The sequence below is a fragment of the Phyllobates terribilis genome, unplaced genomic scaffold (assembly GCF_046119375.1).
Source record: "Phyllobates terribilis strain yellow unplaced genomic scaffold, ASM4611937v1 Scaffold_4__5_contigs__length_816908805, whole genome shotgun sequence".
NCBI classification, from domain to species: domain Eukaryota; kingdom Metazoa; phylum Chordata; class Amphibia; order Anura; family Dendrobatidae; genus Phyllobates; species Phyllobates terribilis.
In genome coordinates this window covers 109,905,251-109,927,721 of record NW_027362764.1, presented here as the reverse complement: position 1 = coordinate 109,927,721, position 22,471 = coordinate 109,905,251, and the positions used below count along the sequence as shown (strand labels likewise).

General features: G+C 43.3%; 2 protein-coding genes across 5 annotated transcripts in view; one reads left to right on the top strand and one right to left on the bottom strand.

Annotated features, from left to right (window-relative positions):
- ESYT2 (extended synaptotagmin 2) overlaps nucleotides 1–17,038 on the bottom strand; it is a 150,268-nt gene extending 133,230 nt beyond the window's left edge. For all 3 annotated transcript variants that reach the window (XM_073677679.1, XM_073677680.1, XM_073677681.1), the window contains exon 1: nucleotides 16,468–17,038. In XM_073677679.1, the coding sequence (XP_073533780.1) occupies nucleotides 16,468–16,797 (330 nt within the window). In that variant the 5' untranslated portion in view covers nucleotides 16,798–17,038. The remainder of the gene's footprint in view (nucleotides 1–16,467) is intronic.
- DYNC2I1 (dynein 2 intermediate chain 1) overlaps nucleotides 12,019–22,471 on the top strand; it is a 102,183-nt gene continuing 91,730 nt past the window's right edge. The window contains exon 1 of one of the 2 annotated variants that reach the window (XM_073677676.1): nucleotides 12,019–12,436. The gene's annotated coding sequence lies outside the window, so the exon portion shown is untranslated. The remainder of the gene's footprint in view (nucleotides 12,437–22,471) is intronic. The other variant, XM_073677678.1, reaches the window with a different exon arrangement.

The window sequence follows — 22,471 nt, the reverse complement described above, 5'->3', positions numbered from 1 at the left end:
TGGTCAGATTAAAGATCTAGACACGTCCCAACAGCCCGATAAAAGATTCTGCTTTTTAGCATTTGCAAGGTGTGCCAGGATATGTGCACCTGTAGGTAAAATGTATATACGTTCTAGTACAAGATTTGGCATCTTTAAAATTGTAACACCAATGTTGGTGCCCCTGCATTCCCCCCCCTCCCTATCCATGCAGGGATCTCAACATACTCACCGCCCCGGCCACGCGGTGACCTCCACGTCTCCTGCTCCCTGCGCACGCCATACAGGCTTCCTGGCGGCGAGTGCTCCCTATTCTTAAAAAGAGGCAGAGCGTGTAGTTTGAAAATGGGAGGCATAAAAGACACCCTTCCCAGTAGGGAGGTGCCTGAGCAACCCCTGAAGTTCCTTGTGTAGTGTGTGCAACTGTATGTTTCCAGGTCCCCCATCCTAGTATTCCGTGTAGTTGTAGCCAAAGGCCTGGTCCTTCTGTAGCCAGGGCCTGAACCTGAGACCACACCTGGCGGTCCATGTAGCCTGAAGCCGCACCTGGCGGTCCATGTAGCCTGAAGCCGCACCTGGCAGTCCATGTAGCCTGCAACCATTCCGTCAATACTAGAACCTGCACCAGTGTCAGTCCTCGCTAGTGTTCCAGTGTCCACTGTCGGAGCCTGTTCCAGTATCCGAATCCAGCCCTGTCTGTGACTCCGTGTCAACATCCGTTCTGTACTAGGATTCAGAACCTGTGTAGTTTGAACAGAGTCTGAACCCTCTCCTGACAGTTACTCCAAGTCCAGTCTGCGTCTGCGAGTCTAACCCTTGGGTTAAGCAGCTGCAGTAGCAGGGAATGCCTAGCAGTGGTATCTGGCGGTTACCTGCAGTTCAAGCCTGACTCCACCATCCAGTGAACATCAGGTAGCCACACAGCTACAACCCGTCTAGGTAAGTCCAGTCCCGTGGCACAGTGGGTCCACAAACCACGTACGCCACCTGCGTTCGTGACAAAAGTAGCATCAGACAGAAGGAAGAGTGTGTGACTACAGGATCATACTACACCACGTTCCAAATTATTAGGTAAATTGGATTTCAGTGTCATAAAGGTTTAATTTTTTGATTTCAAATACAATACCATCCATGAGTTTGCCGCAGGGCTCTTTGGATCACTGAAATCAATCTCAAACACTTAATAATTTGCCAGGCAAGCCTAATTACAAGGAAACTACTTAAGGACGGTCCATATTAAGCAGCCACAGTTTTCAAGCAATATGGGAAAGAAAGAAGGATCTCTCTACTAACGAAAAGCGTCAAATAGTTCAATGCCTCGGATAAGATATGAAAACAGTAAATATTTCACCAAAAACGTAAGTGTGATTATCGTACTGTGTTAAAAGATTTGAGGCTGAAACAGAGCACAGATGGGTTTGTGCAGATAAAGGCATGATGAGGAAGGTTTCTGCCAAAAATACCATAACAAAACAGCAAACGGGTATTTGAAGCTGCTGTTGCCTCTGGAGTCCCATGAACCTCAGAGTATAGGATCCTCCAGAGGTTTGAGGTCGTGCATAAACTATTCAGCCACCCCTAAACTCACAAGCAAATATGGTTGCAGTGGGACCAGACACACAAGAAGACTAATTTTAAGAGTCCTCCTTACTGATGAATGCCGTGCAACCCTGGATGTTCCAGATGGATGGAATAGTGGTTGGTTGGTAGATGGTCATTATGTTCCAATAAGGCTGTGGCGAAGTAATGTTTTGGGCCAAAATCATGCTGAGAGAGCTGGAAGGTCCCTTAAGGTGTCAAAATTACCTTGGTAGAGAGTAAATTGAGTTTCTGGCTGACCACTTTCTTCCATGGTACAAAAAAAGAAAAATGAATGTCATCAAAATCATGTTCATGCATGACAATGCACCATCTATCTCATGCTGCAATTATACCTCCGAGTCATTGGCTGCTATGGCCATAAAAGGAGAGAAACTCATGGTGTGGACACCATCCTCCCCTGACCTCAACCATATTGAGAACCTTTGGAGTATCTTCAAGCAAAAGATCTATGAGGCTAGGAGGCAGCTCACATCAACACAGCAGCTTTTATTTCTTCTTGATATTATGATTCAGTATAGTAACTTCCAAAAGAAAAACAAACCAACCTAAAACTACTTGTAAACTTTTTTTTTTCCGTAAAGGATTTCTAATTTACAAAAGTATAGATAAACCTCAAAACCAAATAGGCTGTAGCCGCCATGATGAGACGGACTGTAAATCCGGCTATAACGGGTAGATCCTGGTCACCGCTCTTCGACATAATTAGAGGACAAGATGACACGCTTAGTCTGGCACATTGTAAACAGCAGTTCCACTCACATATATTTAGCCGTCAGTACCGCAGCTATCAATTACGCCTTTAATTTCATAAGTGCTTGTGAACAAAACTTACTGTAGAAATTGATGCATAAGAAAAACAATTCTAAAATATTTTTCAGGATTTTAGTTTCCGTTTCCCTCCTGAACAGTGGATTCACACAGGGTATTTTTGGCCTTTCTTAACATGCTAATTCTATTTTTGTTTACTGCAATGGTGCAAGGTGATTAGATCTCTAGGATTGGTGTTCCTGCAATTTCCTTCCCACTGACAAACTTAAAAAAAAACATCATATACTAAAAATTATATATATATATATATATATATATATATATATATATATATATATATATATATATATATATATATATATATATATATATATATATATATATATATATATATATATATATATATATATATAAAAAGCATGTGTAAATTCATTGAAATTTTTTTTTAGAAAAAAGTTCTATGAATGTTTCTTAGAATAAATCCTGAAAATCGCACCAAAAACCACACTCATTTTTGCAGTGGTTTTCTTTGTACTATAAGGGAAAATCTATACAAGTAATAACTGGTATATTTCACCTGCTCAGAAATATAAAAAATAATCTACAGAGGATTACAGTATCAGGAAAGTGGATGCAGTTTTACTTATCTCATCCACATGGTCTGGGCTTTTTCAGCATGGAAACTAATATTTTCAGACCTAAAGAATGATAATCTCTTGCAAAATTTTCACTCCTTTAAATGTAACAAGGTTGAAATCTCTTACACATTTTCACCAAAATCTCAACATAATACACGGAAATTTTGCTGGAGCAGTTAATGCAAAATCTGGAGCAGAAAAATCAGTCATGATAGGACTAACCCCTTTGGGGTATGTGCACATGGAGTTTTTCCAGAGTAGATCCGCTTAAAAAAAAAAAAAATTGTTTTAACGACTCATTAATTTCTATTTTTCTGCATTTTATTTTTTGAAAAATGTCAGATGGGAAAAAAGAAAGTGCATGCCACTTCATGAGAGCAGATCCTGTTGGAATCAGCTCCAAACTAGACATTGTCAAATCAAAATACTGCAAGCAAAAAATCAAAAGAAGGAGCATTTCCTGAAGTGGTTTCCATTAAAAAACAACAACTTGTTTTAAAGGGCTTCAAAAACTCAGTGTGCACATAACCTAATACTGAATCTACTAATGCACCAGTGTTGGCAGCTCACCAAAATTTTTATCTTGAGATTTGCTTGTCCATACAAAAGAGCCTCTGAAATCACCCATATGTAAAGGCATGAAATAAGCTGTTACATTGGATCAAGCATTAGAATCTCAAGACAACACACTCTGAAGATAATAAGCCATCTGCGGAATTTCTTGTCTTAGTTATAAAAAAATAAAAAAAATCACCTATACTAAGACAAGAATTGTGTGAATTTTCCCACCAAGTATATCCTGAAGGTGTTTGAAGCCAGGATCTATCACTTGATTCAATAGATTCAATGATCTATCACTGATCCGGCTCATTTGGTAATGATTCTGACCTTCCTGTAAATTGTCGTACAGCACCTGAGAACGGGAATTTTAACAAGTACACAGTTAGTTCTTTGGCAGGTTCTACCAAAACAATGTCATGAATAGGGATGGCATTAAAGACTCAGAGAAGGGCACCCACAACCAATAGATAGCCGCCAGACGAAAGATGGTTCGGCCAACAGCGATCTCTCGACTCCTCCACACACAGCAGAACTCGTTCCACCGAGCGACCCCATGTTCTCTACAAGAGGGCTGGTAGACTCTTCTAGTGGTGGCAGAGAACACAAGGATCAGCAGTCCAAAATTGGACATACCTAATTATCTCCCCCAATACCATCTGTCGGTAGAGTTGGGAGGCCCCACATACACCTTTGGCTGTCAACCAGGCTCGCCGATGTCAGAGGGCTTGGCTGGTGTTTGTCTAAGACCTTAAATGTATCTTCAATCGTGAACATGAGAGTAAGGACCCAGAGACTTTCTAAAGAGCCCTAACAGAGCACTTTTGAACTGAAGTTGGCTTTTGAGAAGGAGCTATAATATAAAAAAAAAAATGCTTAAAAAAGTGTTTAATGGGCCATATGCAGTGGGGGAAATAAGTATTTGATACACTGCTGATTTCGCAAGTTTTCCCACCTACAAAGAATGGAGAGGTCTGTAATTTTTATCATAGGTACACTTCAACTGTGAGGCAGAATCTAAAAATTAAAACCAGAAAATCATATTGTATGATTATGAAATAATTAAATTGCATTTTATTGTTTTATTGCATGAAATAAGTATTTGATCACCTACCAGCCAGCAAGAATTCTGGCTCTCACAGACCTTTTAGCTTTTCATTAAGAAGCCTTCTTACTCTGCACTCATTAGCTGTATTATTGCACCTGTCCACACACTCAATCACATTCCAACCTCTCCCCCTGGCCAAGACCAAAGAAATGTCTGTCCAAGGACACCAGGGACAAAATTGTAGACCTGCACAAGGTTGGGAAGGGATACAGGACAATAGGCAAGCAGCTTGGTGAGAAGGCAGCAACTGTTTGCGCAATTATTGGAAAATGGAAGTAACACAAGATGGCTGTCAATCTTCCTTGGTCTGGGGTTCCATGCAAGGTCTCACCTCGTGGGGTGAGGATGATTCTGAGAAAGGTCAGGAATCAGCCCAGGACTATGTGTGCGGATGGTACCCGGGTTTGGAGAAGAGGAGACTCTCCTCCAGACCCGGGTACCATAGTACTTGTAAAAAAAAAAAAAGAATAAAATAAAAAATAAATATTATACTTACCTTCTGATGGCCCCTGGTGTCCTTATCCGATGTGTCCGGTCTCCCCGGCAGCTCGTGATGGTCTAAAAGGACCTGAAATTACATCATTTAGTAATGCGACGGGTCAGCGGTCACGTGACCCATCACATGACTAAATGACTTCATGGCAGGTCCTTTTACACAACTGCGAGACACCGGACGCATCGGATAAGGCCACTGGGGGCCATCATAATGATAAGTATAATATTTATTTTTTTACCATTCTTTTACGGTCACACTATATATGCTGGTTGCATGGATTTATATAGTGTGACCAAGTTGTCAAGCACTTTCCAAGTGATGCTAAAATCGCTTTGAAAGCGCTTGTCGACCCTCATGTGAAAAACGCTTCACTTACGCTCGTCCCTGGCAGGAAAACTCATGTACAATCCGCATGTCCATCCGCATGCGTTTTTTCTGCCAGGGAGATGCAGAAGCGCTCAGGAAAAATCCGGAGCATTTCTGCATCGTGGGCACATAGACTAAGAAGAATTTCAAGGTCCTGGAGTGGCCTAGCCAGTCTCTAGACCTGAACCCAATAGAAAATGTTTGGAGGAAGCTGAAAATTTATGTTGCCCAGCGACAGCCCCGATACCTGAAAGATCTGGAGATCTGTCTGGAGTAGTGGGCCAAAATCCCAGCTGCAGTGTGTGAAAACTTCATCAAGAACTACAGGAAATATCTGACCTCAGTAATTGCAAACAAAGGTTTCTGTACCAAATATTAAATTCTGTTTTTCTATTGTACCAAGTACTTATTTCATGCAATAATATGCAATTGTATGATTTTTACATAATTAAATGTGATTTTCTGCATTTTAATTTTAGATTCTGTCTCTCACAGGTGAAAAGTACCTATAATAAAAATTACAGACCTCTCCATTCTTTGTAGGTGAGAAAACTTGCAAAATCAGCAGTGTATCACTTGTTTTCCCCACTGTAGATGAGACTGAGTCATATGGAGTCAAGATTCTCTGCAACAGTGAGCAATCCCTTAAATTTATTTACATTTACAAAACTAGATGAAATTGGAGCGATCCAAAATTATTTTGATACTACAAGATCACCGTATACATGATACAATAGGTCTAAGCATCTATACGCCTATATGGGCAAAGTGGAATTATTACTCCAATTCATAGATGGACCCGAAACAATAGTCTCAAGGTCAACCCTAGTGGTAATGATGGATGCCACTTGTGAATACTGTAACACTAGAAGCAAGGACACAGTATAACATCCATATAAATAGCACAGCTTTCAGTCGTGGACTCAAACAAAAATACTACTAAAAACCCTTGGGAGACAGGACAACTAGAGACTGTCCTTGAACTGATGACATCCCTCGAAATGGTGATTGAAAGTGAAAATGTTTCATATATAAATGTCTGCCAGACCATTACACTGTTATATTACACCCTTATTTTTGCTTGTAGAAACACACTTGCTACAAGTGACTTGCATGAGGCCTGTGTTAGACGATGGTTTGCCACCTCAGGCACAGGCCATTTGAGTGAGTTTTGACTTTTCTACTTGGAGTCAAACATTTTTTTAAAATCGGATTTGTCACAATTTTTTTTTAAGAAAGTACACCAGCCTCATCAGGTCAAGATGACCTATTTAATAATAAATACAGCCTGAATTGTGAAATTTGGTGACAGATCTGCCCACGGATCTCTAAAACAAAAAGGAGGAGAGGAGCACGAGTTCTAAACAGAGATGAGAGGATTGATTCGCAGGACTCCGGTCCAGCATTAAGGTCAGTGGAACCTTTGTGGCTAGACATGAGGCCAGTGAATATCTTATCTTCCGATGTTATCGGCGCAACCTTTGATTTGTTTGTGAGGAGTGAAGTCATTGCCGACTGGCCGCTGGGATGGTGTGACAATGTCATGCGAGCACCGGGAGAGTGAATGCCAACACTGCTGGAATAGAGCTAGCTCCATAGAGGAGTATAAGTATTATTTTACTGTGCAAAAACACAAGGAATCAGAAGGGGGTTGTCTGAGTAGTAGACAACCCCTCTAAAACGACTGGCAAGCATTTTGCAGCGGCGGTGGTTCGGTGCTGCGCATTGTTCAGTGTTAATGGGTCTTAACTCCCTATGCAGATATGGTGCTCTCCACAATGAGAAACATTTCCCCTTTAGACCCATGACATTTTTGATTGTAACACAATTACCACACCTCTTCACAGAAACAACCTTGCATGAACCACAAAATAGAGGAAACCGATGCCTGCCACCTCGGCGGTTTGTAACCTAGCAACGATTCATGAGGACGACACGTTTATACATGTGCACCATTGTGTTTCGCACAAAAGGTAGAAAAGCATACGAGGAATTCTGACAGTGTACCTTCTTACTGGGGGGGAGGGGGGGGGGACCTGTGTGTTTTTCTATAAATAAGACATTGTAATAACACCGACAACAACAATTACACCTTTAATTTAAACTCTAAGTTTAGCTAAGAGTCCACAAGTTTCCATTCATCACAACAATCTATCTATTGCAGGATGAAGCCACCCGATTCACATACAGAATAACCCCACAAAACAAGCGCAGCCAGATTGGATTTCTGTGGTCATTAAAAATGGATTGACTTCACTTATTAGAAGTTGTGAAGCACGCGGGGGAGAAGCAGGTCAACACAAGGATGACAGAGCGCAGCTTTGTAAGCAGAAAAGAAGGGCGGCTCAGCACTACGCCAGCTCCGCTACGCTGCACTTACATCAGGCTCCGACACCAAATGGATTTCTTGTTTCTTTTCCAAAGTGCTAGGAAATCTGTGATGACTTAGTGATGGAGAAGCTCTTAAAAGTAGGAAAACTCGGCGTGTTTTCTTCAAGTTGTAATTTGAGATTATGTCGCAATGTGTAAAAGTAAAGAAGGTAACATTCTTTCTATTTGGTATAAACTGTATCCAAGAGGTGACAGATTACGAAATATCCTGAGAGCAGTCACAGAAACGACAATATCCCTTTATTCCATTAATCCAGCACTTACAGGGAGTCTGTGAGCACAAAACAACTGTTCAAACCAAACACAGGCGCTTGGTGCACCCTTGGTGTGGCCAAGGACGTCACTGCTGCATCACACTTGTTTTCCATCCATCTCCGCCCTCGTCTTCCTTGATTGACAGCTTTGGCTTTACAGGAGCCATAGGAGTGAGGAGCTAGATGGAAAAACAAGTAGGTGGGAAGGTGCAGTGACCTGTTTGGCCACACCAAGGGTGCACCAAGCGCCAGTGCTTGGTATGACCAGTCATTCTGTGCTTATTGACTCCCTTTAACTCAGAACTGAAAGGTAATTTGCAATCAGCAAACGTAAGAAAATTATAAGACGATTCTATGATATCTGAAAATACATGCATGCGGAGATCATCTCCAGGCATATGATCACAGACGGATTCCCAGGACAGACGGCTCAGTATAGCCTCCAGCCACCAACAACAGCATCATTAATCCCACTTCACAGGGGAGTTTCAGCATAAATCTTCCAAGGCAACTGTCTTTTTTTTTTTTTCCATTGACGCCGCTTCTATGCAAAATCATAAATGCTCGCTGTTGGCAGCCACCGCACCCGGGTCCTGGTAGACGGTAGCTACATAAGAAGTCAAAGGAAATAATCAACACAAATTTTACTAAGATTGCCGCTTCATTCACCAATCTTAAACAGTAGTGCAATGCAGTAAGAAGTGTCAAATTTATTAAGATTTAAGGGGTAAAGTATCTCCTTGAGGAGACCGTCAGGCTGGCATACTGAGACTTATAGGCAGCCAATGCTCGCTGGGAAAAAAGTAAGAAGATTATCTCTTATAAGAAGGGTTTCTAGTGCCACCTATTGGAGGTAGCAATCCTAGAAATCAGGATTGACCATTTATATCTTAAAGGGGTTGTCCACTACTAGGACAACCCTTTCATAAACTAAATGTTTGGCCCCGAAAAAAAACAAAACATGCTGGCGCCATTGCAGCAGTGTCGGCACTCGCGGTCCCGGGGCTGTGATGCGGTGGAATGACACGTGATGCTTGGCGCCCAATCAGCGCTGGCGTCACTGTCCCCGCCTTCGGACAATCTGTTCAGTTTGTCCGAAGGCGGGGACAGTGACGCCAGCGCTGATTGGGCGCCGGACATCATGTGCCACAACAACTGCGCAGCAGCCCCGGGACCGTGAGTGCTGACACCGCTGGAACAGCTCCGGCACGGGAGGTGGGTATAGTTTTTTTTTTTTTTTTTTAATCGGGGCCGAACATTTAGTTTAAGAAGGGGTTGTCCTATTAGTGGACATCTATCAAAGGCCTCTCAGCCAGCCCCCAACTTTCCATTGACATGGAGCAAAAAAATCTCAAAACAGCTGTCAGCAAATGAAGTACAATACCTTTCGTAGAAGATTCTAGTTTGGTGTTATATCCCAAGTCATGTGGCAAGGCTCTTTAATGCATCAAGATTTCTACCTCCAATAAGTGGGTGGTCTAGAGACCCTCTTCTCATAGCCTTTACAGAGTATTTGCAGAAATTTTTTTAAACGGAATCTGTCAGTAGGATCAACCTTCCTAAGTCATCTATATGGGCACGCAGGTCATAGAAAGCTGAATAAAATGATACCTTGATTTCTGCGATATGATGTCTTTATTCAAGAGAAATTCATGTTTTTCTTAATATGTAAATGAGCGGTTAAGATCTACGGGCCGGACATAGATCTCTCTGAGGATCTGCCTCCAGAGATTATTTTAGATTATAGGGGAAGTTACCAATGTGCAGGGGCGGACACACCATTGGTGCAACCTGTGCAGCTGCACTAGGACCCGAGAGGCAAGGGGGCCACTACTACTTCCAACCTGTACCCACAAATCTGCAAGTAGCTTCTATCATAGAGACCTAAACGATGCATTATGGTGAACGACTGGACTGAAAAGGGCCCACATACTGTTCTTACAAGGGGCCCTCTTCTGTCTGTCAGCTCCTGCCAGTGTGACACATGTAAATCAGGAGAGCAGACTGGCAGTCATTGCATGTCTCACACTGGTAAGGCCCCCTCATTTATAATAATCTCCGGAGGCAGATTCTCATGGAGATCTACCTCCGGCCCATAAATCTTAACAGCTCATTTGCATGTAAGAAAAATGTGAATTTCTCTGGAATAAAACATATGATCACAGATATCAAGGTGTCATTTTTTTTCACCTATGACCTACATGCCCATATAGATTTCTTATGAGGGTTGATCCTCCTGACCAATTCTCTTTAAGAGACACATGCTTCTTAATAAATGTAGCTCCAGTTAAAAGCTTGGAGTAGATCTGTGCTATATTTTAGAACAATGGCAATATGGTAAATCTGTAAGGCTGCAATGTCCCCAATTCCCTCCAGTAAACCTTGCACACTTTTGACACCACTTTGAAAAATTAGCAAGGGAAAGGCTCATCGGCAAAAAGGTTGCAACACATTCTGTAAATTTTGCATATGCTATGATTTGACACTTTGGTGATGTAAAGCTGAAAATTAACCCCACAAGGGTTTGACTTTTTTTTTTTATTTTTTTATTTTTAGCTGTATAAAATATCCAAATCACACTGTGGCAATTCCCCACATTTCGATATAACAGCTACAAACCCAACTCTGAATTAGAATCTGTATATCTTCATTTAAATTCAGATTAGTAGGATTAGTATGGAGGGACAGTATGGTCTCATAGTGGGGAAGGGGGGGTATTATTGTGACTCATGAGCTCAAAACTTGTATGGAGCCATAATATAACCTTGTGCATAAAGCCTACATCCCGATTCTGCTGTGATTGACGGGTCTTTCTCCTTTCCTAGACTCTTGTATACTTTCTTCCTAATTAAATCTATGGAAAACACATCATTTTTTGCATATAAATTATTTGCTTTGCACATAAGTAATGGCTACACAGTTTTTCCATGGATATATGGCTTATTCTTCTGTCGCCATATACACAGTTTTTCCATGGATATATGGCTTATTCTTCTGTCGCCATATGCCTTGGTCATGCAGACAGTATGATCAGAGGTTGCAGTACACTGGCTTCTTCAAATAGACCGACAGCAAGATAAAACAGCGCTAGAGATCACAGACAGCCATCTGCAGCACATCACTGACATACCTGGGCCGCTGCCAAACAGGAACTCCTCACTCTGCCGCCAATGGGGTTCTCCCATATACAGGGGCACTCCCCTATCATACCCTAGGAGATCAATCAGTAATCCTTAGGAGACGGGTATGTATACAATACATGAGAATGGGGACAGGGACCAAGGCCATCCAGCCAGAGTCACTGCATAGTTTGTAATAAAAAAAAAAAAAAAAAAAATTATATGTATATATATGTGACACCCCAGGGGTCTGGTTGTCACAGTGATAGAGATATTACGTCTGAGAGCAGGTGGGAGGTCCTTTGGTCAGGGATGCTGTGCATGCCACACCTCCTGCCCAGCCTTGGGAGGGGAAGAACTTCCCCTGTATAAACCCGGGGCTGAGGCAGGGTTAGTGAGTCCAGGAAGAGTAGAGACAAGAGCAGCATAGGAAGCAGCAGAGTCACAAGGAGTCAGGGGCTGGCAGCTAAAGAGCTCGCCCTGACTAAGAAGATTCTTTACCGGACCCGGAGTCCGAGGCTGTGGGGACTAACTTCTACCCAGCAGCAGAATCCGTCAGGCAGGGGATTTCAGGTCCCCTGGCCCAGAAGCCCGAAGGCCCGGTCACACGCGTGGGACCAGCACCGCCATCGTGGAGCGGAAGCCATTAGAAGGCCCCGAGTCACCGGCCATACGGGTGAGCACCACACGGTACACTCAGGGACGTGGGCTACTTACATCAGCTTCTAGCAAGGTAGCCAGAAGAGTACAGTCAGTTTGGGAGGCCTACAACTACGCCTGGCCAGGGGAGATCCCATCTGCTCAAGGACTGACCAGGCCCCGTTCGCTAGCAAGTACTCCGGGAGGGTCTATCGTTGTTACCAGTAAAGACCCTGAACGCTACCATACCGTCTCTGAGTGGTTCCTGCTACCCCCATCATCCACGTCGGCTGCCCTGAGGCCATACCCCTCCCGTTGGGGGTTATACTATCACGCTGCACCATCCTTCCACCGGCCTCAGCGGTCTGCCCTGCAGCAGCAGCCCCCTGGCTGCATTCAACGGGTGGCGTAGTCATCAACCATTTTCTACCGCTAACAGACTGCCTTCCAGTTTGACTCCCTGGGCACGGACCGGGTCACCGCCACGAGACTACAACCCTAAACAGATCCGGCTCCGGGTAAGCTCCCGCGTGCGCAACGCAGCGCGACACAGGCCCAGGGGCGCGTCATATACATGCACAAAAGTTTCCGACATTTACTTCTTTGATTGGAATCACTCCCTTAGCTAGAAGGAGCGCGACAAATAGATTAATAGAACCGTCTTGCATTGGCGAAAAACATTTTTTTTTCCCCCCATGTGATGATCCATTTTTCATCCATTCTGTTTTTCACTTATGCACAAAAGGCTGGAGCAGTTTCCAAAGCATCAAGCAACGGGTCAATGAAAAATGGTACCGTCCCGATGCTGTATGTCATTTTTGCGGATCCATTTATTTAAATGGTCTAAATCAGTCCACACTAAAGGGCCTGAATGGGACATGCCTACATGACTAGCTCCCAGGGCTGTGGAGTCGGTGTCCATTTTGGTGAAGTTGGTATAAAATGGACCGACTCTTAAAATATATAATATATTGGGTACAGTTGTACTATGCAGGATGTGCTGTAAATGTTTTCATAAGAATCTGGGAAAGTTGTGAATGTTCTATAAATGTCTGTTCTGTTCCTGATCTAGGGATCTGGGCTTTTAGTTGACATGAATCTGTGCTGCACTTTATGTACACGCTCAGTAGTGAGGCCGGGCTGTGGAGTCAAGAGTCGGGAGTCAGAGAAATTGAGGAGTCGGGGTCAGAGGTTTTGTTTACTGACTCCATAGCCCTGCTAGCTTCAAAACTGTCTTTTTGGATAGAAAACAGTCTGCAGTCACATAGGGTGTAAATTGGAATTTTTGGTAATTGCTGTTTATGCAGTTTCCCCAAGTACAAGCTGGGGTTTTCCAACTATTTTAAAAGGATTATTCCCAAGATACAAATTTATCCCCTATCCATATCCCAGCAAGAATGGGACGCTCTGGAATCTAGGAACAGGATCTTCAGAGCGCCGTCTTGAATGGAGTGGAGGTTCCCATGTTCAATTTCGGTCCATCCGTTAACTACTGGCATAAAGTACTATTTTGGGAACAGGGCCGTGGAGTCGGAGCCCATTTTGGTGGAGTCGGAGTCAGTATAAAATGGACCGACTCCTAAAATATGTAATAAATTAGTACAGTACTTCAATGCAGTTTGTGGGGAATATTTTTTCATAAGAATTTGGGAAAGTTATGAATGACCTATAAATGTCTGTCCTATTCCTGATCTAAGGGTCTAGACTTTTAGCTGAGATGAATCTGTGCTACAGTAAATCTATCACTTACACGTGAGCCATGTATGAGGGAGTCGGAGTCGTGGAGTCGGAGTCATGGCAATTGAGGCATCGGAGGTTTGGCTTACCGACTCCACAGCCCTGCTTGGGAATAACCTACATACCATATAGGTATGATCGCTAGGTTTCTGCCTCCAAGATTAAAGGGTTACCCCCATGTTCATGAATGGGCAAGTTCAGATAGTGCTCTTAAATACAATTTTGCAATTGCAATTTACTGTTTTTAAATTTGCAGCCGTTCCTGAGATAGTAACACTTTTCTTTTGTTTAAAGCTCATTGCCTTGGAGACCGCCCACCGCTGCTAGACAACAGAATATGAGCAGTGCTTACAAGCTCTTTTCTATTGAGCTTGTAAACACTGGTCTTGAAGCTGGCCAGAGTCTCTAGCGCACACCTTTACCTCCTAATGCCTGTCAACTTCAGCACGGTGCTTAAAAACTAGACAGCGGCGGTGGTCGGTCTCCTAAGCAACGAGCTCTAAACAAAAGTAAGGTGTTAATATCTCAAGAGAAGCTGTCAATTTTAATAAGCAGTAAATTGCCAAAGTACTCTTTTTTTTTTTTTTTTTTTTTTACAGGCACGATTAGACAATATTCATCTATGAAGATGAGAATAACCCTTTAAGGGTGCCTGGCCTTATCGCCCAATAGAGGGCGCCTGGTTGTTTCCATAGCTCCCTGGTAAATAACGCATAAACTGAGCGCTTTTGGGCAATTTTATGGCTTTGGTGACTAATGCTCCGTGCATTCCTGTAATAGTACTCTCTGGATTCCTGTTATCAGGGCAGACTTTGATGTTTCCGTGTGTCTGATGTCCAGTGGATGGACCTTGTCTACTGAGAACTCGGATCTGTAACAGCCATAACCTCCGCGGTATCGATCAATCCTGTACAGTGGCGGTGTCTGTATGACGTTACCCTGCATAGGATTGATTCTACGTGTCCATCCTTGGCAGGGCGAAGGTCGTTGGGCGGACATACTCACTCTATAGATGGCCGACGTTGCCTTATAGCAAGGACCTTAGTAATAGGATAAATGGCTTATGGGATTCCTATCATGTTGCCCATGTGAAAGGTTCACAGATGCATGCACTTATTATTATATACTATAATGCCAAAAAGGAAGTTGCCGTAGCCTCAGGCATAAACTCCAACCCTCCCAAAAAGACAGACCTGTTGGACTGGGCTATTACTTACTAGGTCGGGGATTATTTTAGAGCACTTCTGCAAAAGGAATGCAGACTAAGCTGCTGCAGAAGCTCAACAAAGCACTAATCATACCTATAGACTAGGGTGACTGCTACCCGAGAAGCGTGATGCAACTTACAGCCCTTTGAGATAGAAATATTGATATCTGCAGTTTCCACGGGATGCAATTAAAACCTGAAGCTGCTATTGTTCGGCTGCCACATTACTCATGCATTGATCATACGCATACCATTCTGCTCCAGCCACGTCTATGGGCCTCGCTCTGCATGCCATGAGCCTAGCCCTTCTACTGCAGAACACCTTGTCCTGTCCAAATAACTTACAGACAATACTTCCACAAGCCGGAAAACCGTGCCAACACCCACAGCCGTGCCCTTGATGGTAATATGCTCATGCAGATGTGCCCGATATTCACCCTACTGCACGGGGGCAGGATGTGTGTGCCAACAAATGTCATTTTCTACAACTCCTATAGAACGTGGTGACATTTTTTAAAGAGGTGTGCTTATATTAAAGGGATGTGTCCCATAACCCACATTCATCACCCATCACGGGATGTACGACCATTGCACCCAGCAACGGGGTAGCAGCGTGCGTGTGTGACCAACGCTTATTAGTTTAAGAGTAGTGATCACTCACGTGCATTACCACTTCCGAATTCCATGGGAGTCAATGGAGCAGCGCCGGTTATACTTGTGAGAAGACTTTAGGACCGCTGTAGTTTACGGGAAAACCCTTTTAATAATTGCATGGTGTTACATGTAACTACGGTATATCACCACATTCCCTCCCCTAAAAAAAAGCAAATTCGCGTTCTAGAAAATGGCATAGCCCTTTTTAAAGTGTTCTATTTTTTGTAAATACTTTTATGCCCAAAAATGACAAAAGTATTCTCGGAGTGATCCCTTTAGTGGCTAACCAGAAATATAAATAGAAATATAAATATAATATATATATATATATATATATATATATATATATATATAATTTGCTGGTTAGCCAATAAAAGGTATCCCTCCGAGAATACTTTTGTCATTCTTGGGTATAAAAGTATTTACATTGATTTTTCTAGCTAACACGGTATTAAAAAGTGATTTTGTATTGTACATCACTTCTATTTCTTAAAACCAACAGAAAAGGATCCCGGCGGAAACGACAGGATTAGACGGCGACTTTGAATGCAAGTTGTATGGCCGATAAAAGTGTGTATTCTGCGAGCGGCTGTGGGACGATGAGTCCATGGTGCAAAATTAGATACTATTTAGGATTTGCACCCCCTATTAGACTGGGGCTACCCGGCGACCAAAAAAAAAAAAAAAAAAAAAAAAAACGCTGTATGCCGCGGCTTCACCGTTGAGAAGTGTCATCCACAAAATACCGCAAACAAGCAAGTTGCGAAAAGTCGATTTTTTATGACTTGCTTGCAGCGTTTACGGTGCTTTGCGGGTTGCAACGTGACCCCATTCGCTTGCGATCTTTCTAAGTTAAAAAGGAAAAAGTGTAACCGTCGTACGATATTTGGTCCCATACGCAGCACAAAGCTACAAACATCTGCCAGCAGCCTGGTGCTGGTGGCCACTTACCCAGGCGGGCAGGTCTGCAGAGCTGATGCTGTGTTTCACCGTCTTCTCCTCGTTTTCCAGGAACGCCAGAGCCCGATGCAGCCTGGAGCTTTTATTCCCTTTATTTTTCCTAAACCACATAAGGAAGACGAGAGCGATGAGCAGCCAGCTGAAGCTCAGCCCGAAGTATCCCAGCACATACACAGGGAAAATCAGCACAAAAGTCTTGGCAAACTGATAGAAGAGTCCTGTAATATCCACACTGATCATGCCAGGCTCCTCAGAGGGCAGAGCAGGGGGCACAGCAGGGCTCCCACTCCCCCCCTGCACAGTGCCCTCGTCCTGGGTCATCCTGCACAGCTCACAAGCACAAGATCACCAGGGATTGGGCTTCAGATCCACTCCAGAGAATCTCTCCCCCTCCTCCTGCAAACAGCAGCTCAGCCACAAGCCCACATCAGGAGCTGCCGCCCACCCTGCGCCCTCCACAGCCTCCTTGTGCTGAGCTGTCCCTCGCCTCTGCCATGCACAGACTGCAGGCTCCCAGCTCCTGTGTCACTCAGGCCCCGCCCACTGTCCGGCCACCCCTACAGGATGTGCAGGGAGGCGGGGCTAGAGCTGCTGCTGCTGCTGCTGGGGAGGGTTTTTTTTTTTCTTCTTTTCACGTAGCTTTATTTAAACAAATATGTTAACAATGAGAGCAAAAGTGATCCAGTAATTTTCATGCATTACTATGTTAAAGGGATTGTCCAATTTTGTTTTTAAGGAGTTGTTCGCTTATAGGGACTTTTTTTTTTTTAATATTTACCTAAATGCATGTATTTTGGAAAAAAAATAATTTTTGCAGTTGGGCTTCGTTAAAAAATATTATGCCTTTCGGCTTTTACGGGTTTTGTTTTGCTGCACATGCAACTTTGATGTGGTCTGTGGTTATAAATCAGTTGAGAAGAACGACAAAAAAAAAGTTATATGAGTAAAGTTGCAAAAATAAATAAAAACCATGCTACAACATGGGGCAGAAGTGGGAGAGAGCTCACCACCTAATACAGAAAAATAATAATGTGAACAGAGTCACAGCCAGTATCCCTGGAAGGCCACATTCACACGGTCAGTATTTTACCAAAGCCAAAAACAGGAGTGGAAGAAGAATCAGAGGAAAAGTATAATAGAAACACGTCACCACTTCTGCATTTTTCACCCAGTCCTGGTTTTGGCTCACAAATACTGATGTGAAATACTGATTAAATACTGAACGGGTGAAAGTGGCTTAATTGTTACGATTAAGTTAAAGTAAAGTCGATAAATGCTAGTTACAAGGTACCTAAACCAATAAAACAGAATATATTATTATTATTTATTATTATAGCGCCATTTATTCCATGGCGCTTTACATGTTTTAAAGGGGTATACATAGCAAACAACAAGTACAATAATTTGAACAAAAATGGGTCAGCGATTGGTACAGGAGGAGAGCGGACCCTGTCCGCGAGGGCTCACAATCTACAAGGGATGGGTGAGGATGCAGTAGGTGGGGGTAGAGCTGGTCGTGCAGCGGTATGGTGGAGCGATGGTTACTGCAGGTTGTAGGCTTGTTGGAAGAGGTGAGTACGACACGTCCTGCAGACGTACAGCTCACAATATAGTGTAGATCCACTACACCAGATAAGCAGTGAAAGGGTATTAAATTAAAATAGCATTTAAAAACAAATACATGGATCAGTCCACCTCATGGCAGAGGTCGAGGTGTCATTTTAAGGGTTTCGCCCTACGAATGATGGCTTCTTCTGGAGCTTCATTAAAAAAAAAAAAAAAAACTGTTATAAACTCCCTGTCAGATCGTCATAGTGAGGTGACTAATGGATTCTCAGTTAACTCATTTTGTAGTCAGCCATAGGCTATGTTCACACTTTCAGTATTTGGTCAGTATTGTACTTCAGTATTTGTAAGCCAAAATCAGGAGTGGAACAATCGGAGGAAAAGTATAATAATAACACGTCACCACTTCTGTATTTATCACCCACTGCTGGTTTAGGCTTACATATACTGATGTAAAAAACTCACAGTATTGCAGTATATAGTAAAAATCAAGATGTTATGTAAAGCCCTGCTCGTGCCTTATCTTCACCAAGCACCAAGATGGCAGCAGAGGTGGCCTTCGACAAGCCCCCGTGGGAAACTATTGGCAGTTAATGCACATGTTGCAATGAACAGGTGCGCCACTGGGATTCTACTACTTAGGCCACGGCCCCACTATCAGTATTTGGTCAGTTTTCGGTCAGTATTTTTTCTCAGGACTGAGAGCCAAAACCAGGTGAGGAACAATCAGAGAAAAGGTATAATAGAAACAATTCACCAATTCTGTATTTGTCACCCATTTCTGGTTTTGGCTCCCACTCCTGAGAAAAAATACTGACCCAATACTGATAGTGGGGCCGTGGCCTTAAATGGATTATCTGGGACTTTAGTTTTTTTTTCCTATGGGGCTAAGAACGTACAGGCAAGTAGTCCCTAACTTCCTGTCTGTTCTGCCCTGCGACAATCTGTTCTGGCTCAGGCTGTGACTTTCCAGGTTAATTTCACCTCACTTCAAGAGAGCAGCGACTTCTCTTCCAGGATGCTCTGTCCATGGGGTGTCATTGCTGAAGTCATGCTGATTGAGGGCCAGCATGACATTGGCAGTGATGCTCCATCCACATAGCAGCCTTGAAGACAAGAAGCTTCTCTATCGAAGTGGCGTCACAAGAAGCAGGAGAATTGCTGGCAGGGGCGGTCCATGACCGTTCTAAGTTGGCAGAGATCGTCCCCGGGTAGAACAAGCTGATAGTTAGCAACTACCTGCCTGTTAGTTCTTAGCCCCATAGTTAAAAATAACCAAAGTCCCAGATATATCCCCTTTAAATGCCGCTGTCTGAGATTGACAGCTGCATTTGATTGGTAGCTATCTGAGCTAGCTCCGATCGCTGCAATCAGTGTCAGGCGATGGCTGTATAATACAGCCGGATGCATTGTAATATCATATGTACAGTCATGGCCAAAAGTATTGAGAATGAGACAAATAGTAATTTTTCCAAAGTTTACTGCTTCATTTTTTGTAATGGCAATTTGCATATACTCCTGAATGTCAAAGAGTGATCAGCTTAACAGCAATTACTGTACTTGCAAAGTCAATATTTGCCCAGAAAATGAACTTTAACCCCCAAAACACATTTCAACATCATTGCAATCCTGCCTTAAAAGGAGCAGCTAACATCGTTTTAGTGATTGATCCATTAACATAGGTGTGGGTGTTGATGAGGACAGGGCTGGTGATCAATCAGTCATGATTAAGTAAGAATGACATCACTGGACACTTTAAAAGGAGGCTGGTTCTTGGTATCATTGTTTCTCTTCAGTTAACCATGGTTATCTCTAAAGAAACACGTGCAGCCATCATTGCACTGCACAAAAATGGCCTAACAGGGAAGAGTATCGCAGCTACAAAGATTGCACCTCAGTCAACAATCTATCGCATCATCAAGAACTTCAAGGAGAGAGCTTCCATTGTTGTCAAAAAGGCTCCAGGGCACCCAAGAAAGACCAGCAAGCGCCAGGACCGTATCTTAAAACTGTTTCAGCTGCGGGATCGGACTACCAGCAGTTCCGAGCTTGCTCAGGAATGGCAGCAGGCTGGTGTGAGTGCTTCTGCACGCACTGTGAGGCGGAGACTCTTTGAGCAAGGGCTGGTTTCAAGGAGGGCAGCAAAGAAGCCACTTCTCTCCAGAAAAAACATCAGGGACCGACTGATATTATGCAAAAGGTACAGGGAGTGGACTGCTGAGGACTGGGGCAAAGTCATTTTCTCTGATGGATCCCCTTTTCGATTGTTTGGGACATCTGGAAAACAGCTTATTCGGAGAAGAAGAGGTGAGCGCTACCACCAGTCTTGTCTCATGCCAACTGTAAAGCATCCTGAAACCATTCATGTGTGGGGTTGCTTCTCAGCCAAGGGAATCAGCTCATTCACAGTCTTGCCTAAAAACACAGCCATGAATAAAGAATGGTACCAGAATGTCCTCCAAGAGCAACTTCTCCCAACCGTCCAAGAGCAGTTTGGCGCCCAACAATGCCTTTTCCAGCATGATGGAGCACCTTGCCATGAAGCAAAGGTGATAACTAAATGGCTCATGGAACAAAACATAGAGATTTTGGGTCCATGGCCTGGAAACTCCCCAGATCTTAATCCCATTGAGAACTTGTGGTCAATCATCAAGAGACGGGTGGACAAACAAAAACCAACAAGTTCTGGCAAAATGCAAACATTGATTATGCAAGAATGGACTGCTATCAGTCAGGATTTGGTCCAAAAGTTGATTGAGAGCATGCCAGGGAGAATTACAGAGGTCTTGAAGAAGAAGGGGCAACACTGCAAATATTGACTTGCTGCATTAACTCATTCTAACTGTCAATATAACCTATTGGTACTCATAATATGACTGCAATTATATTTCTGTATGTGATATAAACATCAGACAAACACTAATAAAAACCAGAGGCCAGCAGATCATGTGAAAATATAATTTTGGTGTCATTCTCAAAACTTTTGGCCATGACTGTATTAGATTTTATGTAGAACTTGACTTCATTTATTTCGCTCTATCATCTGTTCCCTCGGTTAATGTGTTATTGTGTCTGCACTTGATGTCACACTGCATCACTAGGTGAAAGAGGAAGGTTGTGAACTGCAATGAACTCCTCTCGAGAGCAAAGTAGACGTTCAGATGGGGCGCTCGCATGATATTCTGGTATTTCAGCTTGTCAACTATCAGACACTCGAGTGGAGTAAATTACTTTCTGAAGGCTCACACAGAAAATGAGAAGTCATCCTGCAAATCACCATGAGTGACCCTGGCATGACTACTGTGTCATTTTTTTTCCAGTGTCAAATTTATAAAAAAAAATAATACCCAAAAAAGTATGGTGGAATTGCATGTGGCAACCAACTAGAATACAGCATTTACTTTTATCATTAGAAAATTACAGCAGTGATGGCATTCAGGTGGGGTGCGGGGTCCTTCTATATTTATAACCTCACTGATACTGTAACCTCACTGCTGTGGAGGGTTGTCTGACCCCCGAAAAATGCACTGATCATGAGAACAGTGACCCTTTTTTCCTCTGTTTTGAGCAGTAGTTGTGCATGTGCGTTGGTGCTCTACTCAGTAGAGATGAGCAAATCAATCTGCAGGACCCTGGTTCAGGTCAGTATTTCTTGGTCGCTAGGCAAGAACCCTAAGGACCGTTTCCTACTTGACGGCATATCTGACTCCTCTTTTGCTTAGCCAGCTTGGCTTGATGTCAACATTGCGGCATGACGCACCCAAGACGTCCCGCCAGGACAGCTAATGAAAAGAGGAGCTGGAGATGCCGTAGGTAGGAGGCGGTGATTAGGGCTCCCCGCCAGCGATCATGGAATACTGGCCTGACCACTTGGTCAATGACCTGCAAACTAATAGGAGACTCACGCCCCGTAAGGACCCCACATACATTAGATTAGACTAATGTATGTCGCCAGGTTCGCCCGACAGTCCAATGTCTATGGGGTCACCAGCTGACTGATGGTAGGGTGACATGTTGCTTGTCAATGTCTGATTTCGGACTGCCGGTTGCATTGTTCACCTGGAGATAAGCCGCCAGCTAATGTGTCTGCCGGTGGCTTTCTCATAGAGAACATAACACCACTCAGCTGAGTGAATGCTCCTGTGTATGGGAGAGATGTAATGTGTATGACGGCTTTATTCTGGTGATCAGTGGGGTCCCAGAAATCAGCAACTTATCACCTATCTTAAAGATGGACGATAACTAAGATGTGACGATAGGACAATGCCTGTGAACACAACTTCTCTATTAAATTGCATATATAAGGGACTGAGCTAAATATATATAATGGCTGATTATTGAAATATGGAGCTCTATGGTGGGTTGTTTGGGAGTAAAGGGGCCATATACTGATCATGACAGGGGCGGTCTGCTGTCTGTGTCCGCTACT